The sequence below is a fragment of the Grus americana genome, chromosome 2 (assembly GCF_028858705.1).
Source record: "Grus americana isolate bGruAme1 chromosome 2, bGruAme1.mat, whole genome shotgun sequence".
Taxonomy (NCBI): Eukaryota; Metazoa; Chordata; class Aves; order Gruiformes; family Gruidae; genus Grus; species Grus americana.
The window spans coordinates 431,808-453,520 of record NC_072853.1 but is presented as its reverse complement, the minus strand read 5'-3'; the positions used below and the strand labels follow the sequence as shown (position 1 = coordinate 453,520).

The following is a 21,713-nucleotide window of genomic DNA, read 5'->3' as shown; positions in this document are numbered from 1 at the left end:
GTCAGGGCCCCCCCTGCGCGACCCTGTGCTCGGGGACCGTGCCCGTGGCGTGTGCGGTGGTGTGCCACGGTGTGCATGTGGGGCTCGGTGCGCGCGTGCTGCTCGGAGGTGCTCCGGCCATGCAGGAGTGCGCACCCCGGGGTGCACGGCTGCTGTGGATGCACGTACTCGTGGAGCAGCCTGGCCCGCGTGCTCCTGTTGCGTGTGCGTGCAGCTGACGTGGGCATGTTTGCATGTCGAGTGTCGCCCTGTTGCTGAGGCGTGCGGCGGCATGGGGTCTCTCTGCCTGTTGCTCGGCGCGCGGCGGCGGTGAGTGTGCGGCAGAGCAGGGTGGGGGGTGTGAAGGGTGGTGTCTGTGTGTGTGCCATCCCGCTGCAGTGTGTGCACTCGTTTGGAGCATGTGCATGGCCGTGTGTGTGTGTGTGCACGCTGCGTGACCCTTTGGTGGGTGCCTGCAGCACCCAGGCCCGTGCCAGGGGTGGGATGCCCAGCCTGTGGGGTGTGAGCGGAGTCGTCCCTGGGGTGAGAGGGCAGGCGTGCACGCAGAGCCCCAGCCTGTGTGTGTGGGTGTCAGTGCACTAACCTGATGTGGGCGGGTGCAGACGGGTGTGTGCCCGTGCAAGCCTGCCAGGTGTGTGTGTGTGTGTGTGTGTGTGCATGTGTGGATACGTGTGTGCATGCACATGCGGACACGGGCGTGCACCCGGCACTGGGTGGGAGAGCCAGGGCGTGGGGTCTGGGCGGTGGGCCCAGGCGCAGGCAGCGGTGGGTTCAGGTGCAGGCAGCGCTGCGGCTGCGGCGGGGCTCTGGCGGGGGGGCTGGCATGGGAGGGTCCTGCCGGGTGGCGCGGGGGATTTATGGCTGCGGCAGGGCGGGCAGGGTGGGGAGGCTGCCTGCCTGCCTGCCTGCCTGTCGGTGGGTGCTCCCAGACGGATGGCCCCCAGCCCCGCTCCCCCCAGCAGATCCCCGGGCCGCCTTTGTCAGGCCCTGCAGACAGATGGCTCTTTTCTCCCGGCTCCGCTGGCCTCCGAGTTAATCTAATGGCACAAAGCGATGCTGGTTGGGAGCATCTGCCTGTCTGCCGGGTGCCCCGCACTGCCTCCCGGTACCCTTCATTTACATGTCTGTTAACGAGACGCGCGCCTGCCGCGCAGGGACACGCACCCCGCACGCTGCCAGCGCCATGAGTCCCTCGGGGTGCCCTCCCTCCACTTGGCCCTAGGTGACGGCCAGTGCCTCGCCCTCGCTGTCCCCAGGGCCCCGGCTCTCAGTGGTCCTTTGCTCGGCCCCCCCCCCGCCAAAGCCCGCGCAGGAACTTGGGCAGCACCAGCAGCCACCCAGGGCAGAGGTGCAGCTGGGAGCAGGAGAGGGTGGCCCTGGGTGCAGGACAGGGGTCCAGATGCCATGCAGCCCCGCGGTGGCTCCGATAACGCGCGTCCTCCTGGCTTGTTTCAGGCCAGGATCTGAGGCAGGGGCCCGGCGCCCGTGCCCGTGCCATGGGGAACTCGGTGAGCCGTCCCAGCTGCCTGGGCGAGAAGAGCCGGCGGTCAGAGGAGCTCCTCCGGGAGCCGCAGCTCCAGGACCTGGGGCTGGACGCAGGGCAGCTGCCCGGCAGGAGCATTGCGGAGGCCTGGCTGGGGCTGCCGGAGAAGCCGCCGGTGCTGGTGGAGAATGGCTGGAGCCCAGTGCCCGGTGCCATCCGGAGCCATCCGGGCAGCCCCGTGCTGAAGCGCAGCCAGTCAGAGGTGGCGGTGCAGAACGGGAGCACGGCCTGCGTCCCACTCAAGGGGCAGGGGGGGGGCGCAGCCTGGACGCCCCCTCGGGCCAGCGCCCCCCGGAGCGCCTGGTCCTGGAAACCCGTCACCACCCGGGAGGTGACGGAAGTGACGGAGGTGACGGAGACCATCGTGACGGAGATCGTGGAGGTGACCGAGTACCCGGCTGGTGAGAAGGGCGCGGAGCACCTGGTCACCCGGACGGTCACAGTGCTGACGGAGCGCGCGGGGGAGCTCGCGGCTGGCGGCCGCCCCGGACGCATGGATGCCACAGAGGTGACTGCTGGGCAGGGACCCTTACCGCGGAAGACACTGTGCCGGCCCCGGTGGGACTGCTCTGCCGGCACGGTTGTCTCCACAAGCGAGTCTCAACCTTTGTGTCCCCTGGCCAGGGCTCGCACGGGGCCATGCACTCCCACCGCCCTCCTGCACCGCCGGGGTCTGCGCCCCACGCACCAGCCAGTGTGCGTGGCCTGCGGTGCCCCAGTGCGGGCAGGACCAGTGGGACCCCCGGCCCCAGCACTTTGGGGTGGCGCTGGGCACCCCGCTGGGTGCTGGAGGATGGGGCTGGACCCCTCCCCGCTGCTGCGGCCGGTGGGGGCTGTGTGTCTGGAGGGGGTCCTCAAAGTGTGGGGTGCGCCCGGGGTGCCTAGCCCCTGCTTTGGGGAGCCCTGCAGGCAGCATCCGGTCCTTCGGCCCCGAGGACGAGCATCAGTCTGTGGAGAGCCCATCGCGGCATGGCCCTGGCGATGGGGCGAGCAGGGGAGGACCTGGGCAGGGACGGGTCCCTCCATTCCCGCCTTTGCCGCCTGGGCAGGGCATGGTGGGGCGGGGTGCACCCCAGCCCCACGGCTGCCCCACGGCTGCCCCCTGCCCGCCCGGGTGGCTCAGCCAGCTCTCTCCCCAGGTGTCCCTGCGGGCTGTCCCCGTCCCGGAGGAGGCAGCGGGTGTGGAGCGAGCCCAGGACACACTGGAGAGCCTGCTGGCCTGGGTGGCGGACATGGAGGAGCTGGTGAGCAACCAGAAGCCGCCCTCGGCAGAGGTGAAGGTGGCGAAGGCCCAGCTGGAGGAGCAGAAGGTCAGCAGATCCCGGCTGGCGCGTCCCACCCACGCTGCTTTCCAGCCAGGGATTAGGGGGCTGGGGGCAGAGCGGCCGTCCCGGGGCTGCCGACTCTCTGCCCGCGACGCTGGGCTGTGCCGAGGTGGTGTGGGGGGGTGTGCCTGGCGCAGCACTGTACCCCACTGCCTTGCAGCTCCTGAAGCGGCTGCTGGAGGAGCGGAGGCCACGGGTGGAGCTCGTCCTGCAGGACAGACCCGTGCCCCTGGCACACGGCTCCGGCACAGCGGCACCCGAGGGCAGCAGCAGCGTCTCCGGCCTTGGGGAGAAGTGGGGCAAGCTGATGCAGGAGGCTGAAGCCAGGTGGGTCAGGGAGAGACCGTGGTCGGCGGGGTCTGCACCGTGGGTGGGTCAGGGAGAGACCTGCTCATGCCGGGCTGCACCGTGCCCCGCAGACTGCGCTGCCTGCAGCCGCGTGCGGTGCAGGGTTGGTCCCTGCGGGCTCCCTGGGGCTCTGCCAGCCGGGGATCATCATGGCCTCGCAGCACCACCGTGCCCTCCCCACCGCCGGCGGCAAGTGAGGGGCTGGTCCGGAGCGGTTCAGGCAGGCGTGGTGCAGAGCCACGGGCGAGGGCTCCACTCTGGGGTGGGCTCTCACCATGTCTCTCCCCTCTTCCTGGCCCCGGGGTCAGCAGGTCTGTGGCTCTGTGGCTGCTCTGGCATGAGGCCATGGAGCACCGGGGGCAGAGCCGGCCCGTCACCACCGGTGGCAAGGGAGCTCACTGGGGTCCTGCTGGGCCTGGAGCTGAGCAGCGCGGCCGGGAGCCCCAGCGTGGCTGTGCCAGCGCCCAGCCTGGTCGGCAGGGTGATGGTGGGGCAGGGGGGTCCTGCCCTGCGGAGGTTGGGTGGTCGATGGGTCATGGAGCATGAGCTGCCTTGTCGCACGTCCCCGTTTCCCCAGCCCTCGCTGGGACGACACGGGACCCTCGGCCTGGGGCACCTGCACCCTGTCCCCGGGATGCTGGTGGGGTATGCTGGCCTCGCCTCGCCCCTCGTGTTGGGGTGGGAAGTTTTGGGGTGGGGAGCGAAGGGCAGGGGCACCCCAGATGTGGGAGTTGGCCACCCAGCCCCAGTGGCAGGGGGAGAGGGGGCTTTTCCAGCCAGGACCTTGGTCTTGCACCCGCGAGGCCCCCAGGCCTGTCGCCCTCCCCTGCTCACCCAGCCTTCCCGGCACAGGTATGGCCGCCTGGAGCGGATTCTGCCGGCGGCACAGGGCTTCCAGGAAGCTGTGGACTCCTTCCAGGAGTGGCTCGGCGCCACGGAGCGGCAGCTGGCCCAGCTCTGGCGCGCCAACGGCTGCGTCAGCCACGTGCAGGACGCCCACCAGCAAACCCAGGTTGGGGCTGGGCTGGGTGTGGGGTGGGCTCGGGCACCCGCCGTGGCACAGGGCAGCCGGGTGGGCATGGCGGTGTGGGGTGAGCCACAAGCACGGCCGTGGGAAGGCCTGGGGGTGGCGATGGGGACAGGGGGACGCCCGTGGGCACAGCGGGGACGGGGGGGGGGAGCAGCATCCACGGCAGTCACTGCCACGGGAGCCTCTTGCCCAGGCACTCTGTGAGGAGATTCGCGGCCGGCTGGGAGATCTGGATGGTGCCCTGGAGAGCGGGCAGCGGGTCCTGGAGATGGTGACAGGCGAGTGGGGTTTGGCTGGAAGCGGCAGGGTTGGGACCACGGGACACGGGAGGGAATGAGCACACAGCGCCGCCCTGGGCTGTGCCAGCACCGAGGGGACCCTGGGCACTGGGTGTCCTCGGGGTGCCCTGCTCCACACCGGGGGCTGCTGGCAGCTGTGGGACCATGGCTTCGTGTGATGGGGCATGCAGCATCCCGTCGGATGGAGAGGGGCCAGGAGAGAGCCTGGCCCGTGGGGGTCAGGGGCACGGTGGGACAGGGCGCACCGGCAGCGGGGGCTTGCCAGGGAATTGAATTTTGCCTCTTGTGGGGGCGAGGGGCCAGAGCTGGGTCCGGGAGAAACAGGGGAGGGGCAGGCGCAGGGGAAGATCGGGACGGAGCGACCACCACGAGGAGGGGAAGGGGTCGGTGCGGCAGGTCCCCGGCCCCGGGAACTCTGGCCGCAGCGGCGCTGATGCCGGCCACGGTGCCACTGCAGGGGAGGAGGCCCAGCTGGCGCAGGAGAAGATGGAGTCCCTGAGGATGCGGTATCTCATTGTGGGCCAGAGCAGCACCGACACCATGCACCGGCTGGGGCAGACCCTGGAGGCCTCGTCCCGCCTGGGCACTGCCCAGGAGGACCTGGTGCTGTGGCTAGGCCGCATGGAGAAGGAGCTGGCCTCCTGGGACAGCCAGCACGGCGGCCAGGAGCCCCCGGTCAGCACGAGTGACAGGGAAAAGGTGCGGGACGTGGGGCTCTGGGGACTGTCACCCTCTGCCCCCCTCACCGCTCCCCAGCCCCACGGCATTGCTGCCGGCAGTGGGAGATGGGGGGAGTCGGGTCTGGAGGGACGCGGCCGGGTGGGATACACCAGGTTATGGCAGAGGGTCCCGCACTAACTGGCAGCAGACGCACCGGGGGTCCGTGTCTGGGAGAGGCCGCCCCGGTGCCTGCCCTCCCTGCCGGCATGCTCACAGCTCTCCTCTCCGCTGCAGTTCGAGCAGATCCTGGACTCCCAGCTCGCCCGCTTGGCTGGGCTCGGCGAGCGGCTGGAGGAGATCGGCCGGGTGCAGCTGGATGCCCAGGCCCTGCGCTCGCAGCTCTCTGACCAGAAGGTGGGTCTGCGGCGCTGCTCCAGGCCCAGTGCCCCCCAAGGGGTGCCCAGACGTCCCTGGGGACACTGGCTCCGTGTCCCCGCTCTGCTGGGCTCCTGCACTGACCCCCCGAGTCACGCGTGCCTGGGCCTGCCGACGTCTCTGCAGGACCTGGCACCCACACGCCTCTGTCTTCCAGCTGCTCTCTGCTGAGATCCTGCACCACCGGGGACTGGTGGAGCGTCTGCTGGGGATCTCGGACCCGCTGCTCCGCGCCTGCCCCGAGCCCCTGCGGCAGCACCTCCAGGTGAGGGGCGCTGGGTGGGGAGCTGCCGCAGCAGGGCCCGCTTGCACCAGGGGACGGCCATGCCCCGTGCCCCCGGCCCTGCGGCAGCACGGTGCCAACGCGAGCCGCCCGTCTCCGCAGCCCTCGGTGCAGGCGCTGCGGGAGCGCATGGAGCAGCTCTTCCTGCGCAGCGGAGCCTGCACCGTGCAGCTGGAGCACGCCCAGTCCCTGCTTGCCCAGTTCTCCGAGGCCCACGAGGAGCTGTTGCCCTGGCTGGAGGAGACACAGGCTGTCGGGGTGCAGCTCTCCCCCAACGCCATCAGCTACGAGGCCTTCAGGGAGCAGCAGGCGCTGCTGCAGGTGAGGGCAGGGTGGCCCCAGCCGGGGCACAGGGAAAGCGAAGGCAAAGGCAGGGGCAGGTTTTGTCAGTCAGTGTGGCACGCGGTCTGTGGCGGCACAGAGGGGGCACCGCTGTGGGGACCGCTGGGCTGGGGCACCCAGCGACACAAGCGCTGTCTGCCGTGAGCAGAGCCCGGGTGTGGGTGCGGGGTCAGCCTGGCGGCAGCACCGGTGTGCACTGTGGCATGTTGCCATGCACCCCATCCTGGCCCTGCACATGCCCATGGCCTTTCCTCTGCCCTCAGTGCCTGCGGGAGGCCATCGCCGAGCACCGGCCCCTGATGGGGAAGCTGCAGCGTGTCTCAGCGCAGCTGGCGGAGCTGAGCCCGGAGCAGGGCGCCCTGTTCCAGCAGCGCTGGCGGGAGGCAGAGGAGCAGTACTGCCGCATCCGTGAACGCGTGCGCCAGGCGGCTGCCCTCCTGGAGGACGCCCTGCCGCGTTACAGCCAGGTACGGGGCCGGCACCGGAGCGCTGGTGTCCCCTGGGACTTCCCCTCAAGTGACCGGGCTGGTCCCCCCGCACCTTCCCCAGCTGACCGAGCGCATGGACCTGCTGCTGGAGTGCCTGGAGCGGCTGCAGAGCCGCCTGCAGAGCCAGCCCTCCGTCCGTGGCGACGCAGCCCACCTTCGGGAGCAGATCCGCGAGAACAGCCTGGCCCTGGGCGAGCTGGAGAAGCTGGGGGTGGCCCTGGAGACCGTCCAGGCGCAGGGCAGCGAGCTGCTGGCCAGCATGCAGGCGGCAAACTCCGACGCTGCCGCCAGAGGTACTGGCACGGAGGGGCAGGCAGGGCCCTGCCGGCAGGTCCCCGTGCATGGGATGTCCTGGTGGGGCCGTGTCCCCGTTCAGGGCCGAGTTGGGGTGCCGGGTCCCTCGCAGTGCCCCAAGGGGCCCCAGGCCGAGCCCTGTCCCTCTCGTACCCTGCAGGGATCCAGGAGCGGACGGCGCAGCTGCTGTCCCAGTGGGGCTGCCTGCGGGGCCGCTGCCAGGAGCAGGAGCGCTGGCTGCGGGAGCTGCTCGCCCTGGCTGACCGCTTCTGGCACGGCCTCTCTGAGCTGGCCCTGACGCTGAGCGACACCCAGCAGCTGGTGCTGGGGCTGGAGGAGGCCGGCGGTGAGCCCGAGGCCATCCGCACGCAGCTCCGCACCATGCAGGTATGGGGTGGGGAGGGGGCCTGGTGGGCAGCCCCGTGGCACGGGCAGCCCCATGGTAGAGGCAGCCCCACGGCATAGGCAGTGCCGAGCTCCCTCCTGGCCTGCAGGCGCTGCGGGAGGAGATCGACTCGCTGCAGGGTGAGCTGGACACGCTGGGCAGCCTGGGCGTGGAGCTGATGTCCTCCTGTGGGGACCCTGACAAGCCCGACGTCACCAAGAGCCTGGATGATGTGAGTGCCAGTGGGTGCGGGCCCATCGGGGACGGGGGCCTGGGGGCGTGGGGATGCTGCTCGCGGGCATGATGTCCCCAGGGCTGAGCCGCAGCTGGACCCTTGAGAAGGGGCAGGCGTGCTCCCCAGAGCCAGTGTCCCCTGGGTGTCTGGGGCTGGGCTGGATGGAGGGCGGCTGCACCGGGCTTGTGTCCCTGCACAAGGGACCATGTGCCTGCCAGGCCTCACACCCCGCACCAGTGCCCACCATCTCTCGCACCCCGCGGCGGCACTGGCTGGCTCTCGCACGCTGTGCCGGTGCCCACTGACCCCCGCGCGGTGCCGCTGACCCTCGCGCCCTGCCGCAGCTCTACTCCTCCTGGCACAGCCTGAACAAGGTGTGGACGGAGCGGTACGCCCGCCTTGAGGAGCAGCTCCAGGCCTGCATCAGCTATCAGGAGACCATGCAGGTGGGGTGCTGGGGGCCCACGCAGGCAGACACCCTGCACAGAGGCCTGTCCCCCACCTGCGTCACCCTCCCATCCGTGCTCAGGGGTGGGGGGGGCCGTGGGGACACCATGGTGGTCCCTGGGCATGGCTAAAGGCCGAACCTGGCAGTGAGGCCGGCTGGGCAGCAGGGCTGGGGGGCTGCAGGACTTGAGGGGCATGGGGTAGCTGGGCTACAGGGCCGTGACGCTGCCTTGGGGGGGGTCTGGCTGGGCTGGGTGGGGAAGTGGGGCTGGTGGGGCTGTAGGACTGGGTGGGGCAGTGGGGCTGGCCGTGCCCGTGTCCTGCCCCACTGCGACATGCCCACGTCAAGGTTCCCCTCGGTGGGGATGGGGCTGGAGCACCCTCCTGCTCTCTGCTCCGGCTCTCCCGGGGAAACACGGCGGGTCCTGGCCCCGCTCCTGGCCACAGGGCTGCAGAGTGCAGGGCCGAGCGTGCCCCCAGGGACACCGCTGGCCTGGCAGGGCTGACGTGTCTGGCATGCAGGGACACGGATGGGGACAAGGTGGGGGCCCTGGGCCCCCCACTGCCCTCCCCGACCCCACGATCCCTCTCTGTCCCCAGCGGCTGTTCGAGTGGCTGGACACGGCCGAGCTGCGCATCGCGGAGGAGTTCCTCGTTGGTGGGGACTTGGACATGGTGCAGCAGCAGCTGGCGGAGCTGAAGGTGGGCCGTGCCACAGGATGGGGCCCCAAGCCCTGGGGTCAGGTGGGGGGGCAGTGGTGGTGGGGAGGCAAGTGGGGTGCTCGGGGCAGAGTGGGATGGAAGTGCGGCACATTGGATGGTGCTGGTGCCCCACGGCACCCGCTCGTGGTGGGCGCTGGGTGGCCAAGTCCTACCCCTGCAAGGTGCCCTGAGCAGGCACGGCTCCCCGCTCTCCACGAGGAGGAGCTCTGGGCCCAAGTGCCCCTGCCAAGATGTGCCGTGCAGTGCCGTGCCATGCCATTCTGTGCCAAACCTGACCCAGCTCTGCCATGCCATTCCATACCACGCCATTCTGTGCCCAACCAGACCAAGTTCTGCCATGCCGTGCCATGCTGTGCCATGCCAAACCAGACTCAGTTCTGCCATGCCATGCCATGTCACACTACGCTGTGCCATGCCTGGTGGCACGGCAGACCCCCATCTCCATGTCTGGGGGTCTCCCGCTCACCGCTGCCCCACAGGAGTTCAAGAGGGAGCTCTACCAGTGCAAGGTGGACGTGGAGAGCCTGCGGCACCAGGCCAGCCTGGGGGGCACCGGGCAGGGGGACCCCCCAGCCCCGCTCGGCGACTTCCGCCAGCGCTGGGACCACCTGGAGGAGGAGATCGTCAGCCGCCAGGTAGGGAGGGGGCCTGGCCAGTGCGGGGGCAGTCCCGGGCGCAGGGCAGGGCTGGGTGGGCGCTGCTGTCCTGGGCACGGGGGCTCTGGGAGGTGGTGGTGGCACCCGGGCCGTTGACCGGATCTGCCACCGGCACAAGGCAAGAGCCACGGCAGGGTGGGTGCATGGGGTGCCGTGGGGGTGCTGTGTGGGTGTGTGGGGGCTGTGTGGGTGCATGGGGTGCCAGGTGGGTGCTGGATGCGTGGTGGTGGGTGGGTGGGTGTGTGGGGCCGTGCAGGCGCTGGGTGCACGGCGCCCTGCGGTGCCTGTGGCACCGTGGGTGCGTGGGGCCACGCGGGCGCTGGGCGCGTGGTCAGGGCTGCCATTGCTCCCACCAAACGGGTGCCCGATTCCTCCCTCGCCGGGGCAGCACCAGCTGGAGGCGGCTCTGCTGGGCCTGGGGCAGTTCCAGCACCAGCTGGAGGAGCTGCTGCAGTGGCTGTCCCGCACCGCCGAGCAGCTGCAGGGCCCGACGCTGCTGCGCCTCGACCTGCAGAGCTGCGAGATCGAGCTGGCCAAGCACAAGGTGAGGGTGGCAGCAGGATGGGGCTGCCTGCACGCCGTGTCCTGGGCTGCCTGACTGCTGCCCTGGCCATTGGCTGCCTGCTCCCACAGCCGGGCGTCTCCCGGGAGGGGGGACATGGCGCGGTGCTGCTGCGTCCCATTGCACAGAAGATCCCAGGCACGGTCGGGGTGCTGCCTGGCCCCCTCCCATGTGGTTCGTTCCCCTCTTCCCGGCGCTGCCATTGAGTCCCGGGGCAACAGCGGCCGGGTCGGGCAGGCTGCGGCTTGGGGTGGGCGGTGTGAGAATGCGTCCCCTCCCACGGTGACAACATGGAAGGAATGAGCTGTCTCCACACCTGTCAGGAGCAGCTGAGGCCGCAGCCGGCCCAGCGCTGCTTCCCCTTGCCCAGGCACGCTCGCGTCGCGTCTGACTAGGCGAGGTGCTGCAAGGTGCGGGCCGGCCCTGCGGCTGGGGGGGCCATGCATGGGGGATGGCCCCGACCTCCTTTGTGCCCCATCCTGGCAGCCCCTCCCCGGCAAATCTGGTGCCTCAAAGTGGCAAATCTGGTGCCTCGCCCCTGCCCCGTGCCACGCTGAGGACAAGAGCCAAGGTGCCGGCTCCGGGGCAACCTGGCTGCTGTCCTCCCCCAGCACTGCACTCGCCGGACCCCAGCTTTGTGGGGCTGCTGGCACCGTGGCATTGGCATCGGCAGGGGCAGCAGAGGTGGCCCAGGCACCCAGGGCGAGAGGCGTTGCACGGCGTAGCCAGCCGGAGAGGTGGGGTGCCCCCCGCTGGGGTGCTGGCTGTGACCACGGTGCCCCATCCCCAGGTGCTGAGGAACGACGTGATGTCCCATGCCCGCACGGTGCAGTCCGTCAATGAGGCCGGGCAGGGCTTGCTGCTCTCCAGCCTGGGGGACAGCGTGGAGGGGCTCCAGCGCAGCCTGCAGCAGCTCAACCAGCGCTGGGACCTGGTGCAGAGCGAGACCGAGAGCCGTCAGCTGGAGCTGGAGAACAACCTCAGCCAGGTACGGGGCTCCATGTGCTGGGGCTGCCCGCCGCGGCGCTGCCCGCTGGCAGGGGTGGCACTGAGCCCCCCCGCTGCCCCAGGTGCAGGACATCACACTGGAGATCACGGAGCTGCTGCAGTGGCTGGAGCAGGTGGAGCTGCAGCTCTTCTTCTCCAAGCCGGCATGGGGCCACCCGGACACCACCAAAGAGAAGCTCACTGCTCACCTGGTGAGCACCGGGGCTGTGCCAGCCCCCCCCACTGCAGGGCTGCCCCTGAGCATCCCTTGGGGGGGTGTATGTTTGCCCCAAATCTGCCCCTCTCTGCGCCGAGGTGCCAGGACCCTTCTCTGCCTTCTCCTGTCCCCGACCAGGCAGAGCCCTCCTGTACCCCTCCCCTGCCCCCTCCAGCTCCCCCGGGACAGAGCGGGACCCTCCCCATCCCCATCCCGTCCCTGTCCCCGTCCCCATCCCCCTGTGGGGCGGTGACCCCAGGGTGGTCTCGGCAGGAGCTCTGCAAGGAGATGGAGTCCAAGCAGGAGGCATACAGCGGTGTGCGGGAGCGGCTGCAGCGGCTTCTGGCCTCCTGCCGCGCCGGCCGGCCCTGCAGCACTGAGCACAGCCTCCGCATCCTGGAGCAGAAGTGGGAGAGCGTCCACGCTGAGGCCCAGGAGAGGAAGGTGCGCAGGGCGGGGTGTGCGCTGCCTGTGTGAGGGTGCCGACCCTGCCCCGGCTCCTGGGGCTGCGGGTGCCCATCCCCGTCAGCGCCTCCCCGCTCCCTGCAGGAGCGCCTGGCCGAGGGGCTGACGGTCACCACCGAGTTTCATGGCACCGTGCAGGAGCTGCTGCGCTGGGTGGCTCACGCGGAGGAGCTCCTCGGCTCCCCCGCGCCGCCCAGCTTCGTCCTGGACACCGTCTCCACGCAGATCCAGGAGCACAAGGCAAGTGCAGGCTGAGCCGGCGGTGCCATCCCGCCTGCAGCCCGTCTGTCCCTGCACCAGCTGGCAGCGCACCCCGATGCCGGGACTGCCTCCATGGGGCTGGGGTCTGCCGGAAGGGTCCCATGCAGCAGCGGCACCGCCAGCGGCACCGGCAGGGGAAATCTCCCCTGGGCTGCCAGCGGGACATCTCTCCCTGCAGCAGTGGAGCGAGTTGGCTCTGCACCCTGTGCCATTGCGGGCTGTGCTTGGAGGCTCTGCTCCTGCCCCGGGGCCGTCCACGTGCCCCCAGCTGCCTCCACTCTCCTGCAGGCCCTGGTGAAGGAGGCGAATGCCCACGGGGAAAAGCTCAGCGGCCTGGAGGCCGTCGCATCTCGCTTAAAGGACTTCAGCAGGAAGCAGGATGGCGCCGTCATCCAGAACCTGGTGCTGACGGCCAGGGAGCGGCTGGGCAAGGTGCTGCAGCGGATGTCGGAGCGAGGGGCGGCGCTGGAGGAGGCCCGCAAGCGCACCAAGCAGGTACTCGGCTGCTGGGCCAGGGGACACAGGCCCTGTGGGGCTCCACTGGGCCGAGTGGCTCTGGCACGGAGACCACGTGGCTGTGGCACGGGGACCACGCCATGCCAGCCTGTAGTCTGTGCCGTGGCGGTGCATGGGCCATGCAGCTCTCTCGTGTGGCTGCTGTGGGTCATCATCCGGGTTGCCCTGGCCCCTGCTTTGTACACAAGAGCCCCCCCCGCACCCCTCCACTCTGTTTCAGTTCAGCGAGTCCCGGCGGCTGCTCCTGGACTGGATGGATGAGGTGGAGCAGAGCTTGGAGGTGCCGCAGGACACTGCCACGAGCCAGGAGGAGATCAAGTGCCAGCTGGCTGAGCACAAGGTGCGGGGGCTGCCCTGCTCCCTGGCCCCATGGAGAGGGGAGTCCCGGCGGGGGCAGCTGGCTGGCTGTGGGGAGCAGCGCTGAGGGGCTGTAGGCGGCAGGGGAGGGGGCTCCCCAGCTCCCAGTGGGACAGCAGTGCCCTGATGCACCCGGTGCCGTGGTGGTCAGACGCCTTTCCGGGGCCATCTCTGCAGAGCAGGGAGACCTGGGGTGGGGGGAGCCCCTGGCTGAGGGGCATCGGCACCCCAAGCTGCCCCGTGGCAGTTGGGGAGGCAGGAGTCTCCCTGCAGCCCACCTGCCCTGGGGCCAGCACCCATGTCCCAGGGTCCGGGTGGGCTCACCCCCTCTGCCCGCAGGCTTTCCAGAAGGTTCTGCGCTTGAAGCGGCCAGTGTATGAGGCCACGCTGCGGAGCGGGCGGGCGCTGCGGGAGAGAGCCCGGCTCCCCGAGGACCTGCAGCCGCTGGAGGAGCTGCTGGGGGAGCTGAAGGAGCGCTGGGACACGCTGTGCAGCCGGGCTGTGGAGAGGTGAGGCATGGCATGGGATGGCATGGCACGGGACGGCATGGCACGGGACGGCATGGGATGGGATAGGGTGGGATGGGCTGCCTGTCCTCTGCTCTCCCTTCCTGGGCATCCCACTCCCTGCTTTGGGAGTCCTGCCCCAGCCTCACTGAGCCCTGGCCCCTGGGTGTGCAGCCAGGATCCGTCCCTGGCCATAAGTGAGCCCAGGCTCGCAGAGCTGCACTGCCGGGCTCCCCGTGGGGCGGCCGTTCCCTGCACCTCGGGGCTGTGTCCCGGCACCTGGGCACTGCTGGCATTGCCTGCGCCCTTCCTTGCAGGCAGCACAAGCTGGAGGAGAACCTGCTCTTCTCGGGCAAGTTCACAGACGCGCTGCAGGCCCTCATGGACTGGCTGTACCGGGCTGAGCCGCAGCTCAGCGAGGACGTGCCTGTCGGAGGGGACCGAGACCTGGTCAGCGACCTGATGGACAAGCACAAGGTGGGTGTCCCCAGCCACACTGGGAGGTCCCTGCCCTGCGCCGGGAGCCCCGGCCCCTGCACCAGCCCTGCCCACGCTCCGTCCCTGGGCAGGACAGCAGCCAGACGCAGGATGGGGCTTTGCCTGCCAGAGCAGCCCCCCCTTTACTGGAGCCTGTGCTCCCAATCCTTGGGGCAGTGCTGGGGTGCCTCCTGTACCCCACTGCTGCACGGGGGCCTGGGGTGCATGGGAGCCCTGCACAGTCACGGGGGGGCAGGCAGGGTGCTGGGACCCCCTGACGTCTCCCACCCCCTCCTGCCCTCTCCTGTCCAGGTCTTCCAGAAGGAGCTGGGCAAGCGAGCCAGCTGCATCAAGATGCTGAAGCGCTCAGTGCGGGACCTGACCCGCGGCAGCAGCAGCGTCGACTCCCAGTGGCTGCAGAAGCAGATGGAGGAGCTGAGCACCCGCTGGGACCTGGTCTGCAAGCTCTCCATCTCCAAGCAGGCCCGGCTGGAGGCTGCGCTCCGGCAGGTGAGAGCCGGGTGAGCCGGGGGGGGTGGCTGGAGGGCAGCAGCCAGCCCAGGGCCTCCCCAGGCGGGAAGGTTGGGGTCTGCAGCCGGTGCATCCTCGTGGGAAGGCTCTGCAGGTGGTCACAGGCATGCAGAACGCCCAGGGTTGTGTGTGGCAGCGCTGTGGGGTGCTGCGTGGGGTGCCTGGGCGGTGGGTGGCCGCGCACTGCAGGGTGCTGCGTGAGGCTGTGGGGCTCTGTGGGGCTGTGTCGCAAGGTGCCATGGCTGGGTGCCAGGCTGGGTGCTGCGGGCGCCTGTCGTAGGTGTGCCTGTGTGCAGGGTGCCCAGGGCAGGACGGCTGCATGTTGCAGGGTGCCCCACCCCCTTCGATGGGGAGGTTGTGATGAGGGTCAGGGGAAACTGTGTCCCAGACACCAAGCTGGGTGAAGGGCATCCTCTCGGTCCTGCCCCGGGGTTTGAGCTGGGCTGGCAGCAGTTGTCCCTTGGGCATCTGGAGCTGCACAGCGAGTCGCCTGCGCTGGGTGCTTGTGTGACCCCGGGCAGGAGCGGCACCTGCAGGGCTCGGGGTTTGGCTGGGGGGGGGGCTGGGACCTGGGGCTGCGACCGCAAGGTGGGTGCTGAGCAGGTCCCCATCTGTCGGGCAGGCAGAGGAGTTTCACACCCTGGTGCATTCCTTCCTGGGGCGCCTCTCCGAGTCTGAGAAAACCCTCAAGTATGGCGTCTTCCCTGAGGAGGAGCTGGCCGTGCAGGAGTGCCAGAACCAGCTGCAGGTGGGTGCCAGCCCCCGCCAGCCCCCACCTCCAGGGTGGCTCCATTCTTGCCCCAGCACACCCCATTGCTGGGATCAGCCAGCCCCAGCTGGCCCCTGCCAGGGGGTGGGGTGCACCACACCGAGACATCGGGCCCCGTCACACCAAGACATGGAGTTTGGGGCCCCAAGCCCCCTGAGGCGTGGAGATTTGGGGTCCCAAGCACCCCGTGCAAAGATGGCCATGCTCAGCGGCTGTGCTCGCTCCACCCAGCATCCTTCCCCCACCTGCACACCCGGCCGGGTGGAGGCTGGTCCCTGCGGCGCTGGGGGGTGCAGTGGGGTGCAGGGGGCTGAGACCCGGCAGTACCACAGTCCGTGTGCTCCCCAGGAGCTGATGAAGTCCCTGCAGTGCCAGCAGCTGGAGCTGGAGTGCATCACCTCGCTGGGGGAGGAGATCCTCTCCACCTGCCACCCGGACTCCGTCATCACCATCAAGTCCTGGGTCACGGTGGTCAAGAGCCGCTTCCAGGAGGTGAGCTGGGCACCCCTTGTCCTTCCCTCCCGGGGCACGGAGCAGATCTGCACCCGCACCCAGGATGAGCACAGCCCCATGCCTTTCCCACGCCGGTGCCTCTTTGGCGCAGCCCTCTTGACCGGCACGTTGCGGGGAGCTGGGGATGCTCGGCTCCATCCCCGGCTGACACAGATGGTCTTGGTCTTAGTGACCAGCCAGTCCTTGCTCGGCTCCTCCTGCACAGACCCGGCCCTCTGTGAGTGGCCAGGACACACCGCCCCAGCCAGCCCTGGCCATCCCCTTGCTCCCACCCCTGCTCCCCCATCCTGGGGCCACGTGGGGTGTCACCGGGGGCCTCTGCGGTCCCACCTGGATGGTGGTGGCTCATTCCTGTGCGATGGCAGATGCCATGCAGCCCAGGCAGGGAGTCATTGGAGAGCAGCATCCTGGGGATCCCCATGCCGGACCCCGCTCCCGCAGCAGTTCGGAGGCTCCCTGGCATTGTTGGTTTGCAGGAGAGAGCAGTCCCCGCTCTCCCTGAACGGGTCTGACAGGTTCGGCCGATCCCTCGCCTCGTCTGCACAAAGCCCTTACCGAGCAGAGATCTTGGTTATCTGATCTGGATCTGCTCCGGGGTCCTGCCGCCCTCAGGGCTCCCCAGCCTGGCCCCACTCAGGTGCAGCACAGCCCCGCTGCGAGGGCAGCCAGAGTGTCCGCAGCAGTGCAGACCTGGGTACCGGCACGTTTGGCTGCTGCCCGCAGGAACGGACTGAGGACCAGTGCTCAAAGCACCAGCAGCAGCACCCAGGAGCTGCAAAGACCCCTCAGCACATGAGGGGCAGCGCTGTCAGCCCTGCCCCAGCTGCCCTGCAGAATTGGGTCATGCCCCGTGGTCACGGGTGGGCCATGGAGCTCCCACGTCCCTGCCCCATGTTCCTGCCCCACAGTAATTACAGCTGCCAGCCAGGGACCCGTGTGCCTGCCCCATGGCAGGGCTGGGCCGTGGCTCCCCGTGCAGAGACTCGTTCCCCCCAAGCACTGGCCCTGTGGTCGGGGCTGCAGACACTGGGGTCTGCAGTGGGGCAGCCGGCCCCATACCCCCCGCCAGCGCCCGTGGCCCAGCTCCATGGCCGTGCCCGCAGGTGCTGAGCTGGGCGCAGCAGCAGGGCGAGCGGCTGCAGGCGCAGACGGCCAGCCTCGCGGCCGAGCGGGAGGAGATGGCCCAGCTCATCGACTGGATCACGGCCGCCGAGGAAGCACTGAGCCTGCGGGACCAGGAGCCGCTGCCAGAGGAGGCTGAGCAGCTGGAGGAGCTCAATGCCCAACACACGGTAAGGGACCCTGCACCCAGCTCCCCGCCTTGCTGGGGGTCAGGCCGGGGTCCCCCCGACCCTGCCTGGCCCCAGGCGCACACTTAACCTGACCGAGGACTGAGTGCACGAGGCTGAGGCCGTGGGTGCAGCTCGTGCGTGCGGCAGTGATGCAGCAGCACCTTTTGCACATGCCAGCGGCCACAGCCGAGCCCATTGAGTCTGCAGCAAGGACTGCTGGTGCAGGAGGGTCCTGGGGAGGGGGCAGCAGGGCCAGTCTGTGGGTGATAGTGCTCCTGGCTTCATCCCCTGGCCCCAGCTGTGCCAGCAGGGTGGCAGGGCTCACCTGGGGGATGTGCTGGTGCGGCGGGCAGGCGCTCAGCATCGGCGCTCTGCGGCAGGTGTTCATGGAGGAGCTGAACCGCAAGCAGCCTGACGTGGAGAAGGTCACCAAGAGCTGCAAGCGGAAGCTGGCCACGGAGCTGGGCCCGCCCGCTGCCCGCCGGCTGGCCACAAGTAAGGGCCCCCATTGTCCCCTGAGCCATGCTGTGCCATGCCCTGGGACCCCTGGCCATGCCCTCACTGCCTGTCTCTGCTGGCTGCAGGGCGCCGCAGCACGGGGAAGGCGCAGGGCGCACCGGCGCTGCCGCTCGGGGGGCTGGAGCCCCAGACGCCCCTCATGGCCCAGCTCCTGCACCGCTGGCAGCAGCTCTGGCTTCTGGCCCTGGATCGGCAGTACCGGCTGGAGACGGCCCTGCAGCGACTGCGAGAGGTAGGGGCAGCCCTGGGTGGGTGCGGGCCGCTCGTCTCGCCTTCTGCCGGCGGGAGCCCCTGGCCCTGGGTCAGATGCAGATGGGGATGGTCCCCAGGGGTCGGTGGGATGGAGCAGGCAGTTCCTGGGACCTTTCCCAGACCTGTCCCCACAATGACCGCACATCCCTGCGGGCAGGGGCAGCTGCACCCCAACAGCCAAGAGCCTGTGGCTCCCCTTGCAACCCCGAGCCAGGGGTCCTGGGCAGAGACCCCTCCTCAGGGCTGGGAGCAAGCTGACTGCACGGCAGCACGGCTGAGCCTGAGGCAAAGCGTGGGCACCCAGGCTGACGTGATGGGGGGGCTCGGGGAGGCTTTCCTGCTGGCATGTTAATTCCTGTCTGTGCCTCTCCGAGCTGGAGGAGTTCGCTCACTTTGACTTCGGGGTCTGGAGAAAGCGTTACATGCAGTGGATCAGCCAAATGAAGTCCCGTGTCCTGGACGTTTTCCGAGGCATCGACAGGGACCAGGACGGGCGCATCAGCCAGCGGGAGTTCATCGAGAGTGTCCTCTCCTCCAGTGAGTGCCCCCCGGGGCAGTGTGAGCAGAGATGGGGAGGGACAGGGTCTGCCAGCTGGGATCCCCCTAGGAGGGGGGCCGGGGTTTGGTGCCGGTGCCGGCTGGCCTTGGCACAGGGCATGGTGAGCTGAGGGTCCCCTTCCCTCCCTAGAGTTTCCCACCAACGTCCTGGAGATGAACGCCGTGGCAAGCATCTTTGACATGAATGGCGATGGCTTCATCGACTACTACGAGTTTGTCAGCGCGCTGCACCCCAACCGGGACCCGCTGCGCCGGACCGCCGACGCTGACCAGATCCAGGACGAGGTATGGCAGGGGGAGCCACGGCGGCTGGGGCCAGGCAGGGTGGGGGCCCTGCCGTGGGTTTGAGCCGAGCGTGCCATCCCCAGGTGAACAGGCAAGTGGCCCAGTGCAACTGTGCCAAGCGCTTCCAGGTGGAGCAGATCAGCGCCAACAGGTACCGGGTAAGTGCCGAACAAAGCCGCTGCTGCCTCCTGCTCTGCTGCCGGGCTCCCAGCGGCCCCCGTTCCCCAGTCCTGGGTCCCGGGCTTGCTCCGACACCCATGCACAGCCTGCACTGAGCAGAGGTTCCACAGCCCCCCCGCAAGGCCTTGGCTCCCTGCCCCAGCCCCTTTGCAGCAGCAGGGAGAGGGCACATCCCCGTGTCCCATGGGATCCCTGGCCCCAGACACTGGATGCTGTGGCGTGGCAGGGAGGATGGTGCTGGTGGGGATGGAGGGACTGTGAGGGACCGGACGGCCTGGTGACGGGCAGCTCTGGGCGCCGGTACCTGCCCTGGTGCCCCTCCCTGGCTCCCAGCCCTGCCGACCACCCCCAGCCCCTGCAATGCCCTGACATCCCTCTCCCCCGCAGTTCGGGGAGTCCCAGCAGCTGCGGATGGTGCGGATCCTGCGCAGCACCCTGATGGTGCGGGTCGGCGGGGGCTGGATCGCGTTGGACGAGTTCCTGGTGAAGAACGACCCCTGCAGAGGTGGGTATGGATGTCCCATGCTGGATGCCAGGCACGGGGCACCCGTGGAACTGCGGCCAGGAGGATCTGCAGCTGGCCGAGGCCAGGAGAGCCCCGACATTGGCACGGCAGGCATCACTGTGCGCGGGCACGGTGCCTGTGGGGCTGTGTGGGTCAGTGGTGCCTATGTGAGTTGCAGCCCACCGGCCTCCCCCAGTGCCAGCCCCGCTGACCGCCTCTGTCGTCCCCAGTGAAGGGAAGGACCAACCTGAAGATCAACGAGAAGTACCTGTCCCCAGATGCCTTCGGGGCCGCCGCGGCCAAGTGTGCGGGGAACCAGTCAGCCCCCTCTTCCAAAGTGCTGTCCCCCAGCCGCTCCAACTCCAGCCTCAGCCTCTACAGCAGCGCCTCGGCCCCCAGCAGCCCCCTGGCCAGGAAGGTAAGGGCTGGGGACCCTCCACGGAAGTCCTGAGCCCCCCAGCCTGACCATGGCAGGTGCTGACCCTCTCCCTCCCCAGTCGGTGCTGCGGAGGACACGCTCCGGAGACCGGTGCCCCCGCTCCCGCGGCTCCCTGCTGCCCGATGGAGCTGAGCTGCAGTTCTCCGCGGCTGAGGAGAGCCTGGCCGTGGCACCCCCAGGTGAGGGCTGTGCTGCTGCCGGGGGTCCCCTGCCCCTCCCGGCGGGGGTGGGGAAGCACAGCGGTGCCGGAGCTGGTGGGGCGGTGTGGGGCAGGGCAGCGGGGCTGTCCCCCGGCCCTGGGAGCACCGGTGCGGGGGTGCAGGAGGGCACGCTGCTCCAGCCCCTCCATGCCCTTGCAGAGCCTCCCGAAGGGTCCCCCCCAGAGCGCTGCAGCCCCTGCCGCTGAGCCCCCCCAGCTGCCCGCCCTGCGCCCAGCACCCTCGGCCGGCCCCACTCAGGACTCTCCTCCCCGGCGGCCGCCCGTCCCGAGGCTGGAGGATGGCGAAGCTGCGGCTGTGCGCCCCGTGGGTGTCCGGCCCGGCACTGTGGCCCCCCGAGCGGGAGCCCACCTGCAAGGGCTGAGCTGTCTGTCCGTCACTGATCCCGCTGGGCCTGGCCCTGGCATATATGCAAGCATCCCCTGACACACACCAAACTGCCCCCGGGCTCTGGCTGGCACAGCCCCCTGCCCCACCGCTCCACCACGTGGGGGGCCAAGCCCCGATGCCCAGCTCCAAGTGCTGTAGGGTCAGCTGGGGCTGTGGCAGCCCAGACGCCCCTGCGCTGGGCCCTACCCTTCTCCCCCAGGCTCCCGCGCCCGTCGGGGTGGCTGCCAATGCCCCCGGGCATTAGGCATTGCTGGCAGGGGATGCCCCCATCCTGCTGCCCGCGCCCCGGTGGGAGATGGGAGGTGGCCGGGCTCGGCACCTGGGCACCGGGGCCCCTTGCCGGATGCAGAGCCCCGTTTCTGGTGCTAACCCTCACCCTTTGGGCCTTCGGTGTGTGTGCACGGGGCCCTGGCTACAGCTGCCCCCCGCCCCGGCAGGGCTGGGGCTGCCTCGGGCGGGAGGTCCCGCACCCCCGTCTCGCCTGCAGCACCCGCGGGCGGCGGGACCCCTGCCCTGCTGACGCATGCTCACGTCACCCCGCTAACCGGACAGCAGTAGAGCTGAATGTAACCCTGGCTGGGCACGGCCCTGCCAGCCACAATAAACGTAGGTTTCTTTTTCTATGAGCAGCCAGGGCTTGCTGCACTCTGTCAGTCTGTCCACTCAGCCGCTGCTGGGGCGAGGGGCTGCCGGGCCGGACGGTGCACGGGGCGGGGGGAAAACGACATGTGGCATCGCTGAAGCCGGCGCACACATGGCCCGGCATGGTGGCTGGGCACGGCTGGGTGTGCCTCCAGCTGGGTGCCACCGACAGAGACGCCCGGCGCCGGAGCCGCGGCTGGCAAGCCCGGGGCGTTGCAGTGGGTGCCAGCGGGCACCGTGCCATGTTACCTCCTTTCCGAGGAAAGCATTGCTGGGATTCCTGCTGTGCCCCAGCGCCTCTGCCCGGGGCCAGGAGCCCACGCCCACGGTGGGCAGCACTGGGAGATGCGCGTCCCCATCCCCGTCTGCTGGCTGCCTTTCTGCCACCCCACAGCCATGAGGATACCGGGAGTGTCCACACAGTCCCTGGCCAGTGGGGTCCCCTACAGCAGTGCATCCATCCGCCCACCTGCTCGGTCCCGTGCCAGGGCCGCAGGGGTACAGCATCTGGAGACACCGGCTGCATGCCCGCTCCAGGAGCTGGGCACACTTTGTGCACCGGGACTGTCCCCAGGTGTCCCAGCAGCATGACCCCTGCCCAGCACCTCCCTGCGTACCAGGGCTGCTGTGGTCCTCCTCTGATCCCTGCCCAGGGCTGGGACTTTGCCTGGCTGCCTCCTCCCTTATCTTATCCTGTTGGTGGGTTGGCCATGCCTTCACAGATTTCAGTCCCATTTCTGCACTGTTGTACCCTAAAACCATCTCCACGCTAATTTTTT

At 69.6% G+C, this 21,713-nt stretch overlaps 1 protein-coding gene across 1 annotated transcript in view; it reads left to right on the top strand.

The window, feature by feature from the left end:
* PLEC (plectin) overlaps positions 1–20,913 on the top strand; it is a 78,708-nt gene extending 57,795 nt beyond the window's left edge. The window contains exons 36-73 of the mRNA XM_054818517.1: positions 1,456–2,051; positions 2,683–2,853; positions 3,029–3,195; positions 4,069–4,228; positions 4,440–4,524; positions 5,003–5,244; positions 5,500–5,619; positions 5,798–5,905; positions 6,026–6,244; positions 6,529–6,732; positions 6,815–7,046; positions 7,208–7,434; positions 7,542–7,664; positions 8,012–8,113; positions 8,715–8,816; positions 9,317–9,472; positions 9,882–10,037; positions 10,846–11,043; positions 11,126–11,254; positions 11,533–11,703; positions 11,809–11,964; positions 12,274–12,480; positions 12,722–12,841; positions 13,198–13,367; positions 13,682–13,841; positions 14,154–14,351; positions 14,995–15,120; positions 15,490–15,633; positions 16,758–16,946; positions 17,327–17,441; positions 17,531–17,697; positions 18,092–18,254; positions 18,406–18,560; positions 18,644–18,718; positions 19,128–19,245; positions 19,476–19,663; positions 19,743–19,863; positions 20,044–20,913. Coding sequence (XP_054674492.1) covers positions 1,456–2,051; positions 2,683–2,853; positions 3,029–3,195; positions 4,069–4,228; positions 4,440–4,524; positions 5,003–5,244; positions 5,500–5,619; positions 5,798–5,905; positions 6,026–6,244; positions 6,529–6,732; positions 6,815–7,046; positions 7,208–7,434; positions 7,542–7,664; positions 8,012–8,113; positions 8,715–8,816; positions 9,317–9,472; positions 9,882–10,037; positions 10,846–11,043; positions 11,126–11,254; positions 11,533–11,703; positions 11,809–11,964; positions 12,274–12,480; positions 12,722–12,841; positions 13,198–13,367; positions 13,682–13,841; positions 14,154–14,351; positions 14,995–15,120; positions 15,490–15,633; positions 16,758–16,946; positions 17,327–17,441; positions 17,531–17,697; positions 18,092–18,254; positions 18,406–18,560; positions 18,644–18,718; positions 19,128–19,245; positions 19,476–19,663; positions 19,743–19,863; positions 20,044–20,090 — 6,287 coding nt within the window. The 3' untranslated portion in view covers positions 20,091–20,913. The remainder of the gene's footprint in view (positions 1–1,455; positions 2,052–2,682; positions 2,854–3,028; positions 3,196–4,068; positions 4,229–4,439; positions 4,525–5,002; positions 5,245–5,499; positions 5,620–5,797; positions 5,906–6,025; positions 6,245–6,528; positions 6,733–6,814; positions 7,047–7,207; positions 7,435–7,541; positions 7,665–8,011; positions 8,114–8,714; positions 8,817–9,316; positions 9,473–9,881; positions 10,038–10,845; positions 11,044–11,125; positions 11,255–11,532; positions 11,704–11,808; positions 11,965–12,273; positions 12,481–12,721; positions 12,842–13,197; positions 13,368–13,681; positions 13,842–14,153; positions 14,352–14,994; positions 15,121–15,489; positions 15,634–16,757; positions 16,947–17,326; positions 17,442–17,530; positions 17,698–18,091; positions 18,255–18,405; positions 18,561–18,643; positions 18,719–19,127; positions 19,246–19,475; positions 19,664–19,742; positions 19,864–20,043) is intronic.
* Positions 20,914–21,713: the final 800 nt, after the last annotated feature.